General features: G+C 34.0%; 1 protein-coding gene and 1 long non-coding RNA gene across 8 annotated transcripts in view; one reads left to right on the plus strand and one right to left on the minus strand.

Moving 5' to 3' along the window:
• si:dkey-26m3.3 overlaps positions 1-18168 on the plus strand; it is a 167516-nt gene that overhangs the window by 132225 nt on the left and 17123 nt on the right. For 3 of the 6 annotated variants that reach the window (XR_012402463.1, XM_073948107.1, XM_073948109.1), the window contains exons 1-3: positions 15225-15302; positions 17524-17618; positions 17863-17976. Coding sequence is in view for 4 of the 6 variants with exons in the window: in XM_073948107.1 (XP_073804208.1) it covers positions 15246-15302; positions 17524-17618; positions 17863-17976 (266 nt within the window). In the remaining 2 variants the exon portion in view is untranslated. Of the gene's footprint in view, positions 15303-17523; positions 17619-17862; positions 17977-18168 lie in introns of those variants that run through there. The other 3 variants (XR_012402462.1, XM_073948108.1, XM_068220108.2) reach the window with 1 other exon arrangement.
• On the minus strand, positions 1049-4641 carry LOC141381932 (uncharacterized). 2 transcript variants are annotated; one of them, XR_012402841.1, is made up of 4 exons: positions 4548-4641; positions 1975-2459; positions 1783-1882; positions 1049-1613 (listed from the first exon to the last, which is right to left on the minus strand). It is a non-coding gene; the product is annotated as an uncharacterized lncRNA (long non-coding RNA). The 2 variants fall into 2 exon arrangements; XR_012402842.1 differs by having other exon boundaries at positions 4261-4641.

Consider the following 18168-nt stretch of genomic DNA (forward strand, 5'->3'; position numbering starts at 1 on the left):
AATGTCAATGATTTAACATTTAGTTGTTTTAGGCAAGGACAGTATGGTTAACTGTTGTAATGCTATTGTAGTACTGTAATTTACAATGGCTGCTTAGGTTCAGAGTAATGGACTAGTCTGTAACTAATTTATTTAGCATATTTAAGACCAAATACCTTTAAAACAAAATAATTTTCAATTGAAATCAGGTGTATAACCAGCAGGCGGCACAGTGGCTCAGTGGTTAGCACTGTCACCTATGGTTCGAGTCCCAGCTGGCATTTCTGTGTGGAGTTTGCCTTCGTGTGGAGGCCCCAGTTTCTCCCACAGTACAAAGACATGCTTTATAGAATTGGGTAAATTGGCCTTAGTGTGTGTGTGTGTGCTTTGATTTGTATTCTTTCAGAAAATGTGTGTAAACAATTGTGAAAAGCTGTAAGTGAGTGTGGCGATTCACTGAGAGATTTTGTTTATTGATTTATTTTTATACGCAAGTAAAACATGTTTTATCCAGTAGTTAACTTCAGCAGAACTTGCACTTAATGTTTTGTTTCATCCGTTCGAGAGTTCCTCTGTTTGTTGTCAGTGCACGGGGCTTTAAATCTGTAGACGTGCAGTTTATTCTGTAGACAATTGGGAAAAAAACATATAGCTTAAAGGGGCTAATAATGATGACCTTTAAATGTTTTTTTAATTTTTATTAAAAACTGCTTTTATTCTAGCTGAAATAAAACAAATAAGACCTTTTCCAGAAGAAAAGATATTATCAGACATACTGTGAACATTTCCTGAATCTGTTCAACGTCATTTGAAAAATATTTTAAAAAGAAAAGAAAATTCAAAGCAGGGTGAATAATTCTGACTTTAACTGTATATCAAACAGCTGAATCATTTACTTGTTTGTGTCTCAGATGCTCATTTATTGACTTTATTTCTTGTTTAATTAGCTATATTAGTGTGTTTATTCATTCATCTGTTGATCTTTCACTCTGATTATTGATGTATTGAGATGTTATAAGTTGTATCATGACTGTGTGCACATTTCAACAATCAAATAAGACAAAAGATTGTGTTCATGGGTTTATTGTGGACCTGTTTCATTCAGAGCCTTTACTGTGTTCAGCTGAATCACCTATTTAGATGCTCATTTTAAACTCACAGACTTTTACTATGTAGTCGTCATTGATCCCACATAAAAGTTTCTTAACAAATGAAATAAAACTAAAATAATTCACAGATTTGATTCTGTCATGCAGTTTTTGCAGAAAACAAAATCTGCCCTCTCGTTTCCTTTTCTCTCTTTTTTATTAATTCTAGAACTTCTGTTAGATGAACACAGACTGTTCAGTGTTTGATTAGTATTTACTGTGTCTGCTTTGGTGTTGTCTCCATTAAATAAATATTGATCACTCCATGTGATCTGCAGAAATATACCAACCCGTCTTCAACTCTTCCAGTCGAGACTTTTATTTTGCCATCCCAGCGTTCACCCTGGGGCTGATGTATTCAGACTCAGCATCAGTTGAACATCTTTAATCAGCCGCAGGTCATCTAGAGGAGCTTTAACACATGAGCTGTTCACACTTCTGTATGGTCCATATGAGAAAGAGGGACGGTCGAGTTCTGCTGGAGACCTGCACATAGAGGAACACATGGACATCAGACTGCTGATCAATCTGCACAGGAGACGCTGAAGAGGAGGAAGGCAGATGATGGAGGAAAAGCTGAAATAAATCTATTATCAAGGGACATATTAAGACAGAATGGAAAGGAGTTTGGGATGTAGAGATGACATTTACATACAGAGGGTGTAAACACATGAGGAGGAATCTGCTGTGCAGAGGCAGTGAGAAGAGCAGCAGCTCCACCAGTAACACCAACAGAAGAAGCACATGTAATGAATCTGACAAGATAAAGGAAGACAAACTGATAATAACCAAAGAGGATCTGATTCTGTTTACAGTAGATGTGATGAACTGTACAGCACAAACTGACCTGGATGGGAGACCACTAGGGAACACTAGGTTGCTGTTGGAAGTGGTGTTAGTGAGGCCAGCAGGGGGCGCTCAACCTGTGGTCTATGTGAGCCTTAATGCCCCAGTAAAGTGAAAGGGACACTACACTGTCAATGGGCGCCGTCTTTTGGATGAGACGTTAAACCGAGGTCCTGACTCTCTGTGGTCATTAAAAATCCCATGGCACTTCACGTGAAAGAGCAGGGGTGTAACCCCGGTGTCCTGGCCAAAGTCCCTCTATTGGCCCATACGATCATGGCCTCCCAATCATCCCCTTCCACCGAATTGGCTCTATCACTGTCTCTCTACTCCATCAATAGCTGGTGTGTGGTGAGCGCACTGGTGCCGTTGTCCTGTGGCTGCCGTCGCATCATCCAAGTGGATGCTGCACACTGGTGGTGGTGTGGAGACCCCCCCTCATGATTGTGAAGTGCTTTGGGTGTATGGCCATACACAATAAATGCGCTATATACAATAAATACACATTACATTACACAACAGTGACAAGATAACAAGATCATCTGTTTAAGTCTCTCTAATATAGTTTGAGCTCAAAATATAACAAGTACAAAGAGTTGATTTGGTAAAAAACCAAAGCAAATGTTTAATAAATAGCGAATTAATAGCCATATTAGATAAGAGTTTTAACAGTAATATATAATAAAAGTCTACAGGTTTTCTTGGTGACAGTTTGCTGAGCGAGTTCATGTGCTAAAAAGCCTTCTGCAGTCATTAAAAGCAGGACAGTCCAATATAAAGAGTGTTTTACAGTAGTGTGAATTGTGCAGAACAAACACTGTGTGGAGTCTTTAACTAGAGAAACCATGAGTTAATCTTGTGTGTTGGAGAGCACATCTGCTGAAAATCCCTTCATCAACTCTACTGTTAAAGTCTGCATGAACCGGAAGCTGCGTTTTTTTCTGTATTGTGACGCAGTTCCTGGAGAAAGAGGATACTAGATGAGACGAGTGGGCGTGGCTTGTTGTTTTTACTGTGAGCTGATTGGATGCAGTGAAGTATATTCATAAAGATGGGGAAAAGGGTTCTGTCCTTCAACACAAGACAGAAACTCCACTTGAGGAAGAGTAAAATCTAAACATCTTCACCTGACTGCTGGAGCGTCTTTAGATAGTGAGACTATTCTCTCTGAGACTTTCTGCCTATTTCATGGCAGAACCAGATGGACAGATGATTGGACAGTGGACATTTACAGACAGGTAAGCGTGCGGAGCAGAGATAAAAATAAAGGACCTCGAGTCAGGAATTGAGCTCAGGTCACCGTGAGCACCTGGGTGCTATATGTCGACGCACTTTTTAAGGTTTACTTTTGATCAAAATTCTACCACTTTTATATTTTTAATAAACATTTTTAATATTTAAAATCTTTCCATTATTATATAAATCTCTCCAGATGAAAATGGCTGTCTGATAACATTAAACAAGAGCATTGCAAAGGTAAATGTTTAGGTTTACAGGTGTGTTTTTATCAAGTTTATATATTATGTGTAATGAGCTGAAAAGTTAACAAGCGCATGAGTTTAACTGGTAGAAACAAGTTTAACAGATATGAAATGTCAAACTCACTTCACCTCCAAAGCTAGTGTCAGAGATAACATGTTCTGTCAAACTCTGAGAGCAAAAGTTAAGGGTTCCTGAATTTAGCCCTGACTGACATCTTCATTATTAAAAGATTTGATCCCAAATCTGCATTCTGGCTACTTTAAATACTGGCTCTGAAATGACGTGTAGGAATGACTTTAACATGACAACATCAGCAGCACTGTTGAGCTGACTGTGAACAATGTTGTGCTGTGAGAGTCGGTGGCTGATAATGTGATTTATTGAGGTAAAGTTGGTCTTATATTCACACATTCAGACTTTCTCTTTAATATCACAGAAAATCAGAAGAGTATTCTGTGCAAACTCTATACAGTTAAATCACATTATCAGCCCATGACTATTAAGTACAACATTATTCAGTCAATTAAACAGTGCTGATGATGTGTTGAAGTCATTCTTACCTGGATTTCAGAGCCGATATTTACAGTAGCCTGTCACGAATTATCACTGTACCACAACGAACAAATGTACGCATATAAAAACAACCTCAACATATGATTTCACTCGTTAGAATTAGCACAGAATCATTTTCTGAAGTGATATTACTAGGGAGAAAGTCTGAACATGCGAATATAACACCAGTTTTAGCTACTTTTAGCTGAAGATGTTTAGTGAACACAAATGAAATGAGCTTTAATAAACCAACCTGTCTGTTCCTCAGACTCTTCTTTTTTCACTGTATATCTGCTGTAATCTTCATATAAACGTTTGCAGGGTTTATGAAAAGTTGTCGTGATGCATATTTCTGCTAGTCATGTGCATAAACTCATCATAACAACAGCACTCGATACTGTTAAAAGCGTTCAAGCGCACTATATAAAGCCTTATCATGTTTTAAATGACACATCTCTCAGCGTCACGTATAAAGACATTCAGCTTTAATCGAGTGCTTTGCATAAGTTTATCCTCCTCAAAAGCTTTAAAAACACAAACCTTTGTCCTGTGGAGGCACAGACGCATGAGTGTTAGCAGCCCGGGCCAATGACGTCACAGCACCACACCAAAATAAAAGTCCCGATCAATCGCTAACTCCTCACAGCACACAGAAGACATTTAGGTCAATCATACATGATGACGTTTGGGGTTTCTCAAATAAAGTAAAGAACTTTTTAGAGAAGCATTAGAAGGCACTATTATCTTATCACTACTGTTATGACTACAACATAATATAAAATATATTTATATATCACTGATTCTTAAGATATTGGACAAAACAAAACATGTCCAGCAATTGTAAAAAGCTAAAAAATGAAAATATGTTCATTTTAAATACATTATTAATAGAATAGCACAATCATCCCCTCTGATTTAATTTGACTATTTATTCTTTGTGGTTCACAAGCATTAAAATGAATAAAAATGTTATTTAAATGATGAAGAATATCTTGATAAGTAAATATCAGTTTACCTCTGCACACTACATCAGTGTCTTTATGAATATATGACATTGAAATTTTGTCAATATATATACACATACTCTTAATAAAGTAAATGAAAGCCATTTTAAAATATTAGATATAGATATTACCCATGTAATGATTTATGTTTTATTGTTGTAAAAATGAGTCAGACACTATTATTAAATGACTGTTTCAGTTGTGATTACACTAAACTATTCTAGTTTCTCGTTATCTCATTATTATATTTTAGTGTTCTGTAAATTGATCATTATAACTGATTAAGATAATCTTGTTTATGGATTGTGAACTAAAACTCTTACACTATTTAGAAAACATCACATTCACTGAACACAATGTGCTAACTGATCCTGAATCTGTCAACTCTTTTCCACCGATCTAAAGGTTTTAATCATTCCCTGATTTCAATACAGAGCTATTGTTAAGCTCAATTCAGATGATGAAGTTATCTGTATTTAATGTAAAATTCCCTTTTATAATGATTTGTGTATAACTATGCATTTACTTATATTATTTCTCTTTAAACAAATAATAAAAATAACAAATAAATTAGAGCTGCTAAGTAAGATTTTTTACTGATAATAATGAATAATTTGTCACAACCAAGACGTCAACCCCATCTTCCAGTTTCTGAGGAAAATTATTAATATTTTTATTGACTTTTTATTCTGAATTTTGAGAAATGATGACAAAAAAAAAAGTATTAAACATCTGTATTGTAAATGAGTGATCATTATATAATCAAAACCTTTCATTAAAGCTGTCCTGTTCTTGTATTGGAAGAATTTAGAAAAGCTTTTATATATATATATATATATATATATATATATATATATATATATATATATATATATATATATATATATATATATATATATATATAAAATGGATTTCTAATAGCAAGTGAAGATAAACAGATATATTGATTAAAATAAGAGTTGAAAACACCTTCAGAAATAGAGAGATAACATATGTACATTCAAATTATGTGCTGCAAACAATAAATAAAAGACAAACTACAACATTTGAACTGAATGTAATAGTGTTTAATGGTTTTCTTGGTTTGTCCTCTGGTTAAACATTATTCATTTGTGTGTGCTGTTTCTCTTCACTGTGATCTTCAGTTATTTTGTTCAGTTAGTTCAGTTTTGGCTTTGGTACTGACTAATCTATTGTTTAAACACACTTATTGAATATTATTGAACAGCATCCTATAGAAAATAATAATAATATAACAGAGAGATCTGTATGAGGTGTACTCATTTATATATATATATAAATCTCTAATCTTATTTTATAGGTTCAACATTGCTCTAAATATTCTTCAGAGACCTCTCAGATTTCATCTCAAATACCTTCTCTAAATCTTCCATCAACACACTCAGAGAAGCTCAGAGAAGCTGCACAGATATCTTCAGTTCCAGTGCTTTGTGTTGTCTTGAGGACATGCCCACAGTCAGGAGAATCTCATGAATATTCATATCAGTGTCACTCTGTGGAGCCAATAATATTTCAGGATCTACCAGTAGATCACGCAGGTGTGTTTTAGTGAAGTGAAAGAGTGAAAGAGCTCAAATTGTGTTCCTGCTGCACAAGAGCGTCTGTACTTCTGCATGTGAGTTTAACACTTCTACATTACGCTGATTTGTGGAGATGATGAAGGGTTTATATGTGTGAGTGTGATTTAAATGTCTGATCCTGAAGATCAAATCCTCAAACACAGATTAAACACTGAGTCAAACACGCTCATTTAAACACTGTGTCTAAAAGCTTTATTTTTAATCCCTTTACAGTGTTTGTTCTCTTCTATATCAGACTGACTCAATAGTGTCCAATAATTCAGCATTAAATATAACTCTAAACATTCAGAGTCACCAAATCAAAAGTAAAGTTAAAGCAGACCTTCAGTTGAACAGGAAGAAAAGCTGCTGAAAACAACAAGCTGACGATCCTTAAACAACACTGCATTTAACCTTTGACCGTCAGAGTAACTCATTAACCAAATAGCCTCTTTAGTAGAGAGACATTTCAATACTCACTAAATCAACAATTGGCTGAACCTGAACTTCTCTTGATAAACTCTATATAACATGCATTTACCTTAGATCAAATGTGAAACAGCTGAGATGTCAGATCAGGGTTAAACCAACTGCATTCATGTTAAGGACTATATATATATATATATATATATATATATATATATATATATATATATATATATATATATATATATATACAGTTGAAGTCAGAATTATTAGCCACCCTGAATTATTAGACTCCCTGTTTATTTTTCCCCCAATTTCTGTGTAGCAGAGAGCGGATTTTTTCAACAAATTTCTAAACGTAATAGTTTTAATGACTTATTTCTAATAGCTGATTTATTTTATCTTTGCCATGATGACAGTAAAAAATATTTTACCTGATATTTTTAAGACACTTCTATACAGCTTAAAGTGACATTTACAGGCTTAACTAGGTTAATTAGGTTAACTAGGCAGGTTAGGGTAATTAGGCAAGTTATTGTATAACGATAGTTTGTTCTGTAGACAGTCGGAAAAAAACAGCTCAAAGGGGCTAATAATTTTGTCCTTAAAATGGTGTTTAAAAAATTATTAACTGTTTTTTTTTTTTTCTAGCCGAAGTAAAACAAATAAGACTTTCTCCAGAATATATATAATATATACACTGTTAGACCTTAACAGGCTTTTTTTACAGTAGAACACTGGCAACACTGTTGCCAGCTACTCACTGTAAAAGTTTGGTTACAGTAAGTGACTGGCGACAGTGTTGACAGTTAAATACTGTAACTGAACCATTACAGTGAGTGGCTGGCAACAGACTTGCCAGTTATTTACTGTAACTGAACCGATACAGTGAGTGGCTGGCAACAGTGTTGCCAGTTAATTACTGTAATAGAGCAGTAGTGGTGACTAACTGGAAACTGTGTACAGTTAATTACTGTATTGTAGTGTTACAACTCACAGCATTATACTGCACACACATTAATAGTATGTCAAGGTGTTACTAAAATTAATTAGTATTCTTACCTGTTATTAAAATAGAAGGCATAAAAATTCTGACAAATATATTTTATTGTTTTGGCAGCAAACAAATATACAACAGAAAATGTGTAACAAAATTAAGAAATCAGCAGATATAAATATCGTCTTACATATTACTGAGAGCCACAGGTCTGCACAGTAAGGCTGCGGTCAACGCTTGAGCATGTGAAATTCTGTCATATGACACTGCGAAAAGGAATAGGATTAAACAAAATAATTAGAGATTGAAAAAGCGAGCGACTGGTCCATAATTTTTGTTTAGAGAGGTCATGGTCTGATCTTTGATTAGTCTCAAGCAATCACATGATGTGATTTCGCAGGTCAGAGTTCTCCAATCTTGAATTTTCCAATGCTGCAAACTGTAAAACTTGTCGCTTGAGCTTGCATTCCAGGTCTGCAGCATTCACATGCGTACGAATGGAAGTCTATAGGGAGAAAAGTGCAGTGTGACCGGGACTTTAAGCTGTAACTCTAATTAAACACACCTGATCAAACTAATTAAGGCTTGTTAGAAATCTACAGGTAATGTTGAAGCAGGGTGGGAACTAAACTCTGCTGCGCTGCAGTTCTCCAAGAACTTGGAGTTTGACCCCCATGTTATATAGCAGGGGTGCTCAATCCTGTTCCTAGAGATCTACCTTCCTGCAGATTTCAGTTGCTACCCATATCAAACACACCTGCCTGTAATTATCAAGTGGTGTTCAGGTCCTAATTAATTGGTTCAGGTGTGTTGCAGTGAAATGTGTTACTCTCTCCTCAATGCGAACCATGCATAAAAAACTGAACAGCAAAAAACACAAAATAATCATTTTATTTTTTAAATGATTTAAAAAAGGCATATGAAAAGAACACATAGATAGAGATATAGATAGAAACATTTTTGTCAAACACAGGCACATACTGTCAATTCTCAATAAAAAGTTTAAAATAATTATTAAAAAAACAAAAATAAAGTTGGCAACACAGAATATCCAAAGGATCCAATCTTTTATTGTTATAATTATTATTTACTTTAAAAATCTCATGACAACAAACTTTTATATTGTTTCTAATATAAATTCATAGATGGAAACACTGCTCTGAAATCTGAAATAGCAACAAACTCACAACCTGGGACCGGACAGTGGAGCTTTTGTGTGTGGATGGTTATGTGTATCATGTTTTTGTGATTCCCTGTGATGATTTCTGTGCACATGTTACCTTACTGAGGTGATGGAATTTAATGGTTTTTATGTGCATTAAAACTGCTTATTTGCCAGAAAGATACATGAAATGTTAGCATCTGTACATTATGGCAGTATGCAATATCCAATAAATAAATATACTTAAATAAAAGTAATGTAAGAAGTTATATGAGGAGAGGCTAACTAGCTAACAATGTAGCTTTCAACACATTTCAAGATAACTATATTATAACTTAAAACACAGCCTTATTTTAGAAACCCTCAAAAACATTTGAACACATTTTACTTACTCATTGTAGATTCTTATTTAAAGCCTAAAACATATCAGACTACATCTGAATTGACGGACAGAGAATAGAGCGCACTCAGCAGTAAACAAATCAAACACCTGGCTCCCTTAAAGGGCCAGCATTTTCTGAAAACTTTTTCTAAAACTTTTTAGTTAAGAATAAGACAGCCTATGGGAGTGTCTGGTGATGCCTACATCATTGTTTTCTGCTTTTAAAATGCACGTCTCTATAAATAGCAACATAAAGCATCAGAGTAGATGGGACAGTACTGGTTGAACAGTAATTTGCCATTTATTGTCACAGTTACTACCTGTAATGTGTACGTAAAGTAAGTTACTGTAATTTATCATTTGCACTACACAATTTAATACAAAGTCTGCTCCTTTTACAGTAAAATACTGTTTCTTTCATTACAGAAAAACACTGGCTATTTTGCAGTCATTTACTGCATAATCTACAGGGTAACAGTGCAGTTAAGCTTTAACCTTAATTAAACACACCTGATCAAACTAAATCTAAAGATAACGTGTTGAAGCAGGGCTGGAACTAAATTCTGCTGGGCTGCGGCCCTCCAGGAGTTTGACATCCCTGGTACATAGCATATTTTCAAAGCAACTTCCTACATTTATCACAATTATGCACATATCGTTTAATAAAAACAATTAAAATATACAAACTTTATCCAAAGCAAAAAAATAAATAATAATAATAATCTGATTCTCATGTCTCTCCAAATCTGTAGTAATAATAAAAAACACAACAAATAACATGATTTATACATTTATTTAGGAAAGCCTTTATACTATACTGTTAATGCCACTTTTACTTACTTCATTTGAAGTTTTCCAGACAAATTCATTGCGTCTCTGCAAAAATGTATGTGCGTGCTGTTTAAGATATATACATAAATATATATTTTATAAACATTTTTACTAGTTATTTAGCAATGTTGTTTATGGTTGAACAGTAATTTCCCATTTATTATCACAGTAAATATCTGTAATGGTATATAGAGTAAATTACTGTAATTTATTCTTTGCACTACAGAATTTCATACAAATCCTGTTCATTTTACAGTAAAATACTGTTTCTTTTCATTACAGCTAAACACTGGCTATTTTACAGTTATTTACTGCATAATCTACGGTAAGGGTTAACAGTGTATAGCATCCTTGAATGTAAGGGGTATTCGAGAGAACACGAAAAGGAAAGCTTTATTTCTTTATTTCTTCTTCTTTGAAACGAACTGATGCCGACTTTGTTTTTTGTCAAGAGACTCATTCCTCGGTCTTGGATGTGAAATTTTGGGAATCACAATGGGGAAACTGTTTACTTTAGTCATGGAACTCCACAATCAGCAGGTGTAATGGTTTTGATGCATCGATTTAAAGGAGATGTACTTGACTTTGTTGCAGATGAAAATGGAAGATGGTTGATTCTGACTATTAGACTGGACAACACAACGGTTATCATTTGTAATGTAGTCTTGAATAAGACTTTGTTTGCCAAAATTTCAGACTTAATCACAAATGGAGCAATGTTCATGCTTCAGTTCATATATTATATTATATGTTCAGGCGATGTTAATGACTGTATAGATGGTTTGATTGATAGATATCCCTCTCGTACCATCCAACATGCTGGTCAATCCAATCTGGCATCTCTTTGTGCCTCATTATTACTTACAGATACTTGGCGCCTTTATAACCCTGTGAAATCAGAGTACACATGGTCTAACAAAAGCAAGACTTTACAATCTAGAATTGACTTATTTCTGATCTCTAACACAGCTTTACGTTATGTTCAGGAAATTAATCATAGACATGCTCCATTAACAGATCATAAACTTGTTTATTTATCTCTTAAAGGTTTAAAAGAAAATTCTAGTCTTAGAAGATATTGGAAATGTAATAATAATCTTCTTAACGATAATTACTTTAATGCCTGTGTTAAGAATATTGCAAGCAATACTTTTGCAGGATTAAAAGATAAATTCAAAAGTAACTGGGAACTTTTTAAATATAATGTAAGAAAAATTGCCATAATACGTAGAAAAGAATTTAAAAAAATCAACAAGCAAAAGGAAATGGAATTACTGGATAATTGACATATTCTGGAACAGAAGGAAATTCGTTCTAAGGAAGATGAGGAAGAGTTGACTAAAATTCTATCTAAACTTGATCTAATGTTCCTGGATATTGCTAAAGGTGCTTTCCTTCGCTCTAGAGCCAAATGGCTTGAAGAGGGAGAAAAAAAAAAACACAAGTTATTTCTTTGCTCTAGAAAAAAGAAACTTTAAAAGAAATTTGTTACCTGCAATAAATATTAATGGAAGCCTTTGTATGGATCCCAGAGCAATTTCGAATCATGTTTTTTCCTTTTATAAAACTTATATACCTCCAATTTTGATGAAAATAATTGTGATAACTTCATTAAAGTAATGAATCAAAATATTCCTATAATAGATGAAGACTTTAATAATTTATGTCATTCAAATATAGCCACTCTTGAATTAAATGATGCACTACCTAAAATGAAAAGGGTAAAGCTCCTGGTATAGATGGGTTGACTGTAGAATTTTTGGGAACACATTGAAAATCCTCTGTAACATGTTTATTGAATTTATTAATAGTGGTGAAATGTCTACCTCCATGAATCAGGAAGTCATCTCGTTAATTGCTAAACCTGACAAAGATTCACAATTGATAGAAAACTGGAGAGCGATCTCACTTCTAACAATTGATTATAAACGTATAACTTTGGTATTTGCTAATAGATTAGGTAAATATTATTATAAGTGAATGCCAAACAGGTTTTCTAAAAGGTCGCCACATAACTAATAATATTAGGCCAGTGCTTGATCTCTTAGATTATGCTGATTATGGAGATGATGAAGCTATTATCCTTTGTTTAGATTTAAAGCATTTGACTCTGTTGAACACAGTTTTTTTTTATTTTTTTTTTATTTTTAAACTGTAGAGTGTTTTGGTTTTGGGAATAAATTTCTAAAAGTCATCATTTTTTTTACACCAATATTAATAGTTCTGTAATCATAAATACTTCTACAACTACGAGATTTAACATTTATCGTGGAGTACGTCAAGGTTGTCCAATTTCCCCATTTTTATTTGTATCAGTTGTTGAATTATTGGCAATTGGTATTATCAATAGTGAGCAAATTCAAGGTCTCAAAAAGTTGATAGAGTTTTTAAGTTTTCTCAATCTACAGATGACTCGACCTTATTCTTCAAACACGCTTCTGTTATCCCTGATGCTATTTCTTTAAGCAATACTTTTTCAAAGGCTTCCGGTTTAACTTGAAATCTTTCCAAATGTGAAATTCTGCCTTTACACAGTTTAAGGAATAAACACATAATGAACATCCCAGTGAAATCCTCTGTCAAATACCTCGGAAATATTGTTACAAAAATACACTTAATAGACAAGACTTAAATGTTTCTTCTAGAATAAAGAAAACAAAAGCCGTGTTAAATTGCTGGTTACAGCGTGATCTTTCCATTTGTGGTGGTGTCTTGTTATGTAAAGCTGAAGGTTTATCTCCATTTGTTTATCCCGCCTTGTCTTTATTTCCTAAAGACTCTAATTGCAAAGATATCAATAACTTGTTCTTTTCTTTTATTTGGAAAAACAAGTCCCAAAGTATAAAAAAAGAGTTCTCACTAATAAGAAAGCTGAAGAAGGACTAGAGATGCTTTATTTTGAAGATATCAATAAGACCTTCAGGATTAATTGGATTAAGAGATGTCTATCTACCCCCAATTCCTTTTGGAATCATTCATTCATTTATTTTCTTGTCGGCCTTGTCTCTTTATTAATCTGGGGTCGCCACAGCGGAATGAACCGCCAACTTATCCAGCAAATTTTTACACAGCGGATGCCCTTCCAGGCACAACCCATCTCTGGGAAACATCCACACACACATTCACACACACACACACACTACTTTCACTAAATTCCATCAACAAGCTCTTCTTGCTTGGAAAATCTCTTACTGTCACAATGTTTCTCCTTTATTTGGAATAATGGTAATATAAGCTCTTCAAATAAATCTTGATTCTTAGTAAATTGGTTTAATAGAGACATTAATCCTCTTTTAACACTGTTTGACAGTGCAGGGAATATCCTATCCTATGAACATTTCATGTCTACTTACAATTTCCCAATATTGTTTAGAGAATTGAATTAAATCTATCCCTGTAGAAATGATTCAACTTGTTAAAAATCATATTTGCTTTAATCTGCTGTAAACCCAAAACTACATTTAGAAGGTGTTGAGTTGACTGATAATAAATGTACTAACAGACATATTCGTATTTTTTCAGAAGCAAAATAAAATCACTCCTAGAGGCACATTTTTCTGGGACTCTATTATAGTTAATATTAATTGGAAAAAAGCCTGGTTAACTACCTTCAAATATTCTATTAATAATAAAATGAAGGAAATCCATTTTAAAACATTACATAAAATTTACCCAGTAAAATCTCTTTTATCAAAGCGCATTGAAATGGAGGATATCTGTGGATGAAGAGAGTCTTTGCCTTTTGTTTTTTGAATGCAACATTGTAAAGAATTTCTGGAAAAATCAGCCAAATATATTTGTGAAAGGACAAAACTTAGTTATTATTTTACATTAAAATATGTAATTTTTCATTATGAAAACAAATGCAATAAATGTCTTGAATATATTGTTAACCTCTTTATTTTATTGTCAAAGTTTTACATACACAAACAGAAATCTGCTAAATCTTCTCCCACATTAACCGCCGTTTTTTGTATTTAATTTTTTTTTCTACAGTGAAATTGTTAAAAAAAAACAAAATCTGAGATATGCATCAAATATTATGACACTTTTTATAAATTCCCTGTCAATTACTAAAATCATCAGATGTAGAAATGCTGCACACTACTTTGTGTAATTTTATTTATTTTATTTTATTTATCTGTTTTGTCTATCTGTTTTATCTATTTGTTTTGTTTTTTGTTGACTTTTACCATTGTTGTATTCTTTTTTGTGTGTTTCATTATTTGTGTTGTGTTGTGTGTTTGTTCCTGACAGTTATGCAATTAAAAACAAACAAAAAAGGTCACAGTGCAGTTAAACAACGCCTACTATCTGCAGCTCTAGACCACCCCCTAGCGGACACTCCAAGTCATTTTCTCAGGCAGTTATTCAATACAAAGACCAACACATCGTTGTGTAAATCATATCCATTTTAACTCTTCTTTGTATTTAAATTTATTTAAAAGTATATTTTAAGGATCATATTGATCTTTAAACCACTACAGAGACACGCTTTTATCTGCAGTTACACACGAGAGGATTATCAGTGCAGCGACACAACAGGACAACTCCTGAGCCTCTCAATGCCTGAGCTGTAATCATCAGAGCAGTCACACATGGGGAATATACTACAAGCTGTGCTAGACTTCATGAAGAAAGATTAGAGTATATAGATTTGAGTATATATGTGAAAGCAGTCATTTTATTTTCTACAAATCTACGTTGAGCTCTATGACACTGATTTGACCAAACTGTAAACATATTATTATTATTATTATTATACACTCTCCAGTACAGCAGGTGGCGGTATTCAGCTTTACGCTGCTTTCTATAACTCGCAACACAAGAAGAACAAGAAGAGGAGGCGGCGGAGGATGGCCGGGTATGTGTTTGTTCTGTCTTCTCTGTGTCCAGTGTTTATACTGCTTCAGGTAAAATCACTCTAGAAAAATGTACCTCCGCAGGTGCTTTGATAACCCTGCAGCTGTTTGACTCTTCTCTGCTCTGTTTAGAGTGTTTGTGACTGTTGTTTTTCACTGAACTCATGATTTGCCGCTCCTTCAGAAACGAAAGTGAAAGTGTTTAGTTGTTGTGTCGCCATTTTAAACAGACAGAATTCACCATTTATAACGCAGAACAGCTTTAAATCTTTAATGTCTTGACAAAACCTGTAAGCTTTATGTGAATGTGTGTATGATGTTATTATTATCAAACGAATGACGCTGTGATTCTTCATTAGTTTACTCGTGATGAGCTTCTGGATTTGAGTGTCTCAGCTGCTGATCTATTCCGGTGTTACGGTTTAACTGGTGACCGTGTTAACTGGTGTCCCTTTCCAGATGTAAGCTATTCACGTTTGCAGATTGGCAGATTCGTCACTTTTTCACAGCAACAAAACATGTCCATACCAAATAAAGATTCTTATTAGTTGGTGTCAGTGTCATTGTGTGCATTATTGATTTTAATATCTGTGTAGCAGAACAGTATATAACCAAAGTAAATAAAAAAAATTAGAATTTACATGTCTTTAACAGGATTCGAACCCGTGTTTCACACACGTATCAATCAACTTATCTAACTGAGCTTCTCAGAACTCCAAACGAAGCAGTCTGTTTTAATATCTTTGTCAGTTAAAACATGCCTTGCTGTGGTTGTGGACCCGTGTTAACATGTTTCCATCAATGTTAACATGTTTACATGCTGTTTAGTTACATGTACTCGCGTTAACGTGTTTCTACAAACTCTCCCGCTGATAGAATAGCTCTCTGTGACTAAACGATGCTTCATCAGTTGCTCAAACCATGTTTTTTCTTAGTTCTAGACTCATGTCTACCTGTGCCTTTGGAGTCGTGTTAACTCGTGACCCATGCTCATACATGTAAAAAAGATTTTATCCAAAAAATGAATACAATGACGATATTATTATGCAACATATTATGTCTAATATATATAATATATATTTCATATATAATATTATGCAACAGAATATTAATTGAAAATCGCAACATTTCAATGTATGATCTTGGTTACATCTGTATCAAGGTACTTATGAACATGATTTGGCTACATACGATAAAATTATTAAAAGCTGTTAAACTTATCAGTGCTTGATAGCTCAATTAGTTAGCACGTATGTTCCTTTCATGCGTCTCTTTTGTTAGTAGGTTCGAATCCACATACAAGTTTTGTTTATGTATAGCCTGATTTTTTTAATTCTCTTTAAATTAAAATGGGACTGCGATTTATAACGTATGCGTATTTAGCGGAACATCGTAGTCATTTAGAGCTATTCTGAGAAAATATTAGCTCGTTTAACTTTGTAGACACAGACTAACACGAGTCAATGGGACTATTATATTCTGATTGCATAATATTATAATATTCTGTTGCATAATATTATATATGAAATATATATTATATATATTAGACATAATATGTTGCATAATAATATCGTCATTGTATTCATTTTTTGGATAAAATCTTTATTTACGTTACATGTATGAGCATGGGTCACGAGTTAACACGACTCCAAAGGCACAGGTAGACATGAGTCTAGAACTAAGAAAAAACATGGTTTGAGCAACTGATGAAGCATCGTTTAGTCACAGAGAGCTATTCTATCAGCGGGAGAGTTTGTAGAAACACGTTAACGCGAGTACATGTAACTAAACAGCATGTAAACATGTTAACATTGATGGAAACATGTTAACACGGGTCCACAACCACAGCAAGGCATGTTTTAACTGACAAAGATATTAAAACAGACTGCTTCGTTTGGAGTTCTGAGTAGCTCAGTTAGATAAGATGATTGATACGTGTGTGAAACCTTTTCACTACACGGGTTCGAATCCTGTTAAAGACATGTAAATTCTAATTTTTTTTATTTACTTTGGTTATATACTGTTCTGCTACACAGATATTAAAATCAATAATGCACACAATGACACTGACACCAACTAATAATAATCTTTATTTGGTATGGACATGTTTTGTTGCTGTGAAAAAGTGACGAATCTGCCAATCTGCAAACGGGAATAGCTTACATCTGGAAAGGGACACCAGTTAACACGGTCACCAGTTAAACCGTAACACCTGCATTCAGTTGAATTATGAAGGCTGATCAATGACTGGAGATCTGTGATTGTTCATCAGTTTCTTCTAGAGTTTCTGCTGGAGATCAAACTCTTCAGATCCATCATGGGTAACACACACGCTGCTGGAGATCAGGATTTGTCTACAGAATGCAGGTATTAGACCTACACTTGACATTTCATATGATTATTTTCTACAGGATATTATATTTACTCTCTGTTAGTTGTGTTTTTAATCTGTCTGAATATTAACACATACAGGCAGCAAGATTGTGTACAATCATCATGAAAAGTATCATGAAGTGCTGTTTAAACAGTGTTTTAATGATGAAATGTTGAGTAAATCTGCTGTGTTGACTCCAGTGTGTGCAGCGCTGAACTTTAATCTTCTCTGTTTTAGTTCAGTTCATCAGAAGAGAGCAGAAGCAGAGCCCAGCTGTGTTTCTATGAAGAGTGACGCGTCTATGGGTGTACCAATAACATTTAAGAGTGAAAACACAGGACCTGCTGTCAGGTAGATCATCTCTTTAATATCTGCAACTGATGAGTATTTTCATAATAAATGAATCAGGTAATTAGTGTTGTGGATCTGTTGGGTTTCAGATGTTAGATGTTGTATCTGAGCTCTGCAGGATAGTGCTTGAAGATCTCCGCTTTACACTTCAGGCCACAATTGATGGTGTTAACAAACCAATCAGCGCTTTAT

The sequence above is a fragment of the Danio rerio genome, chromosome 4, assembly GCF_049306965.1.
Source record: "Danio rerio strain Tuebingen ecotype United States chromosome 4, GRCz12tu, whole genome shotgun sequence".
NCBI lineage: Eukaryota > Metazoa > Chordata > Actinopteri > Cypriniformes > Danionidae > Danio > Danio rerio.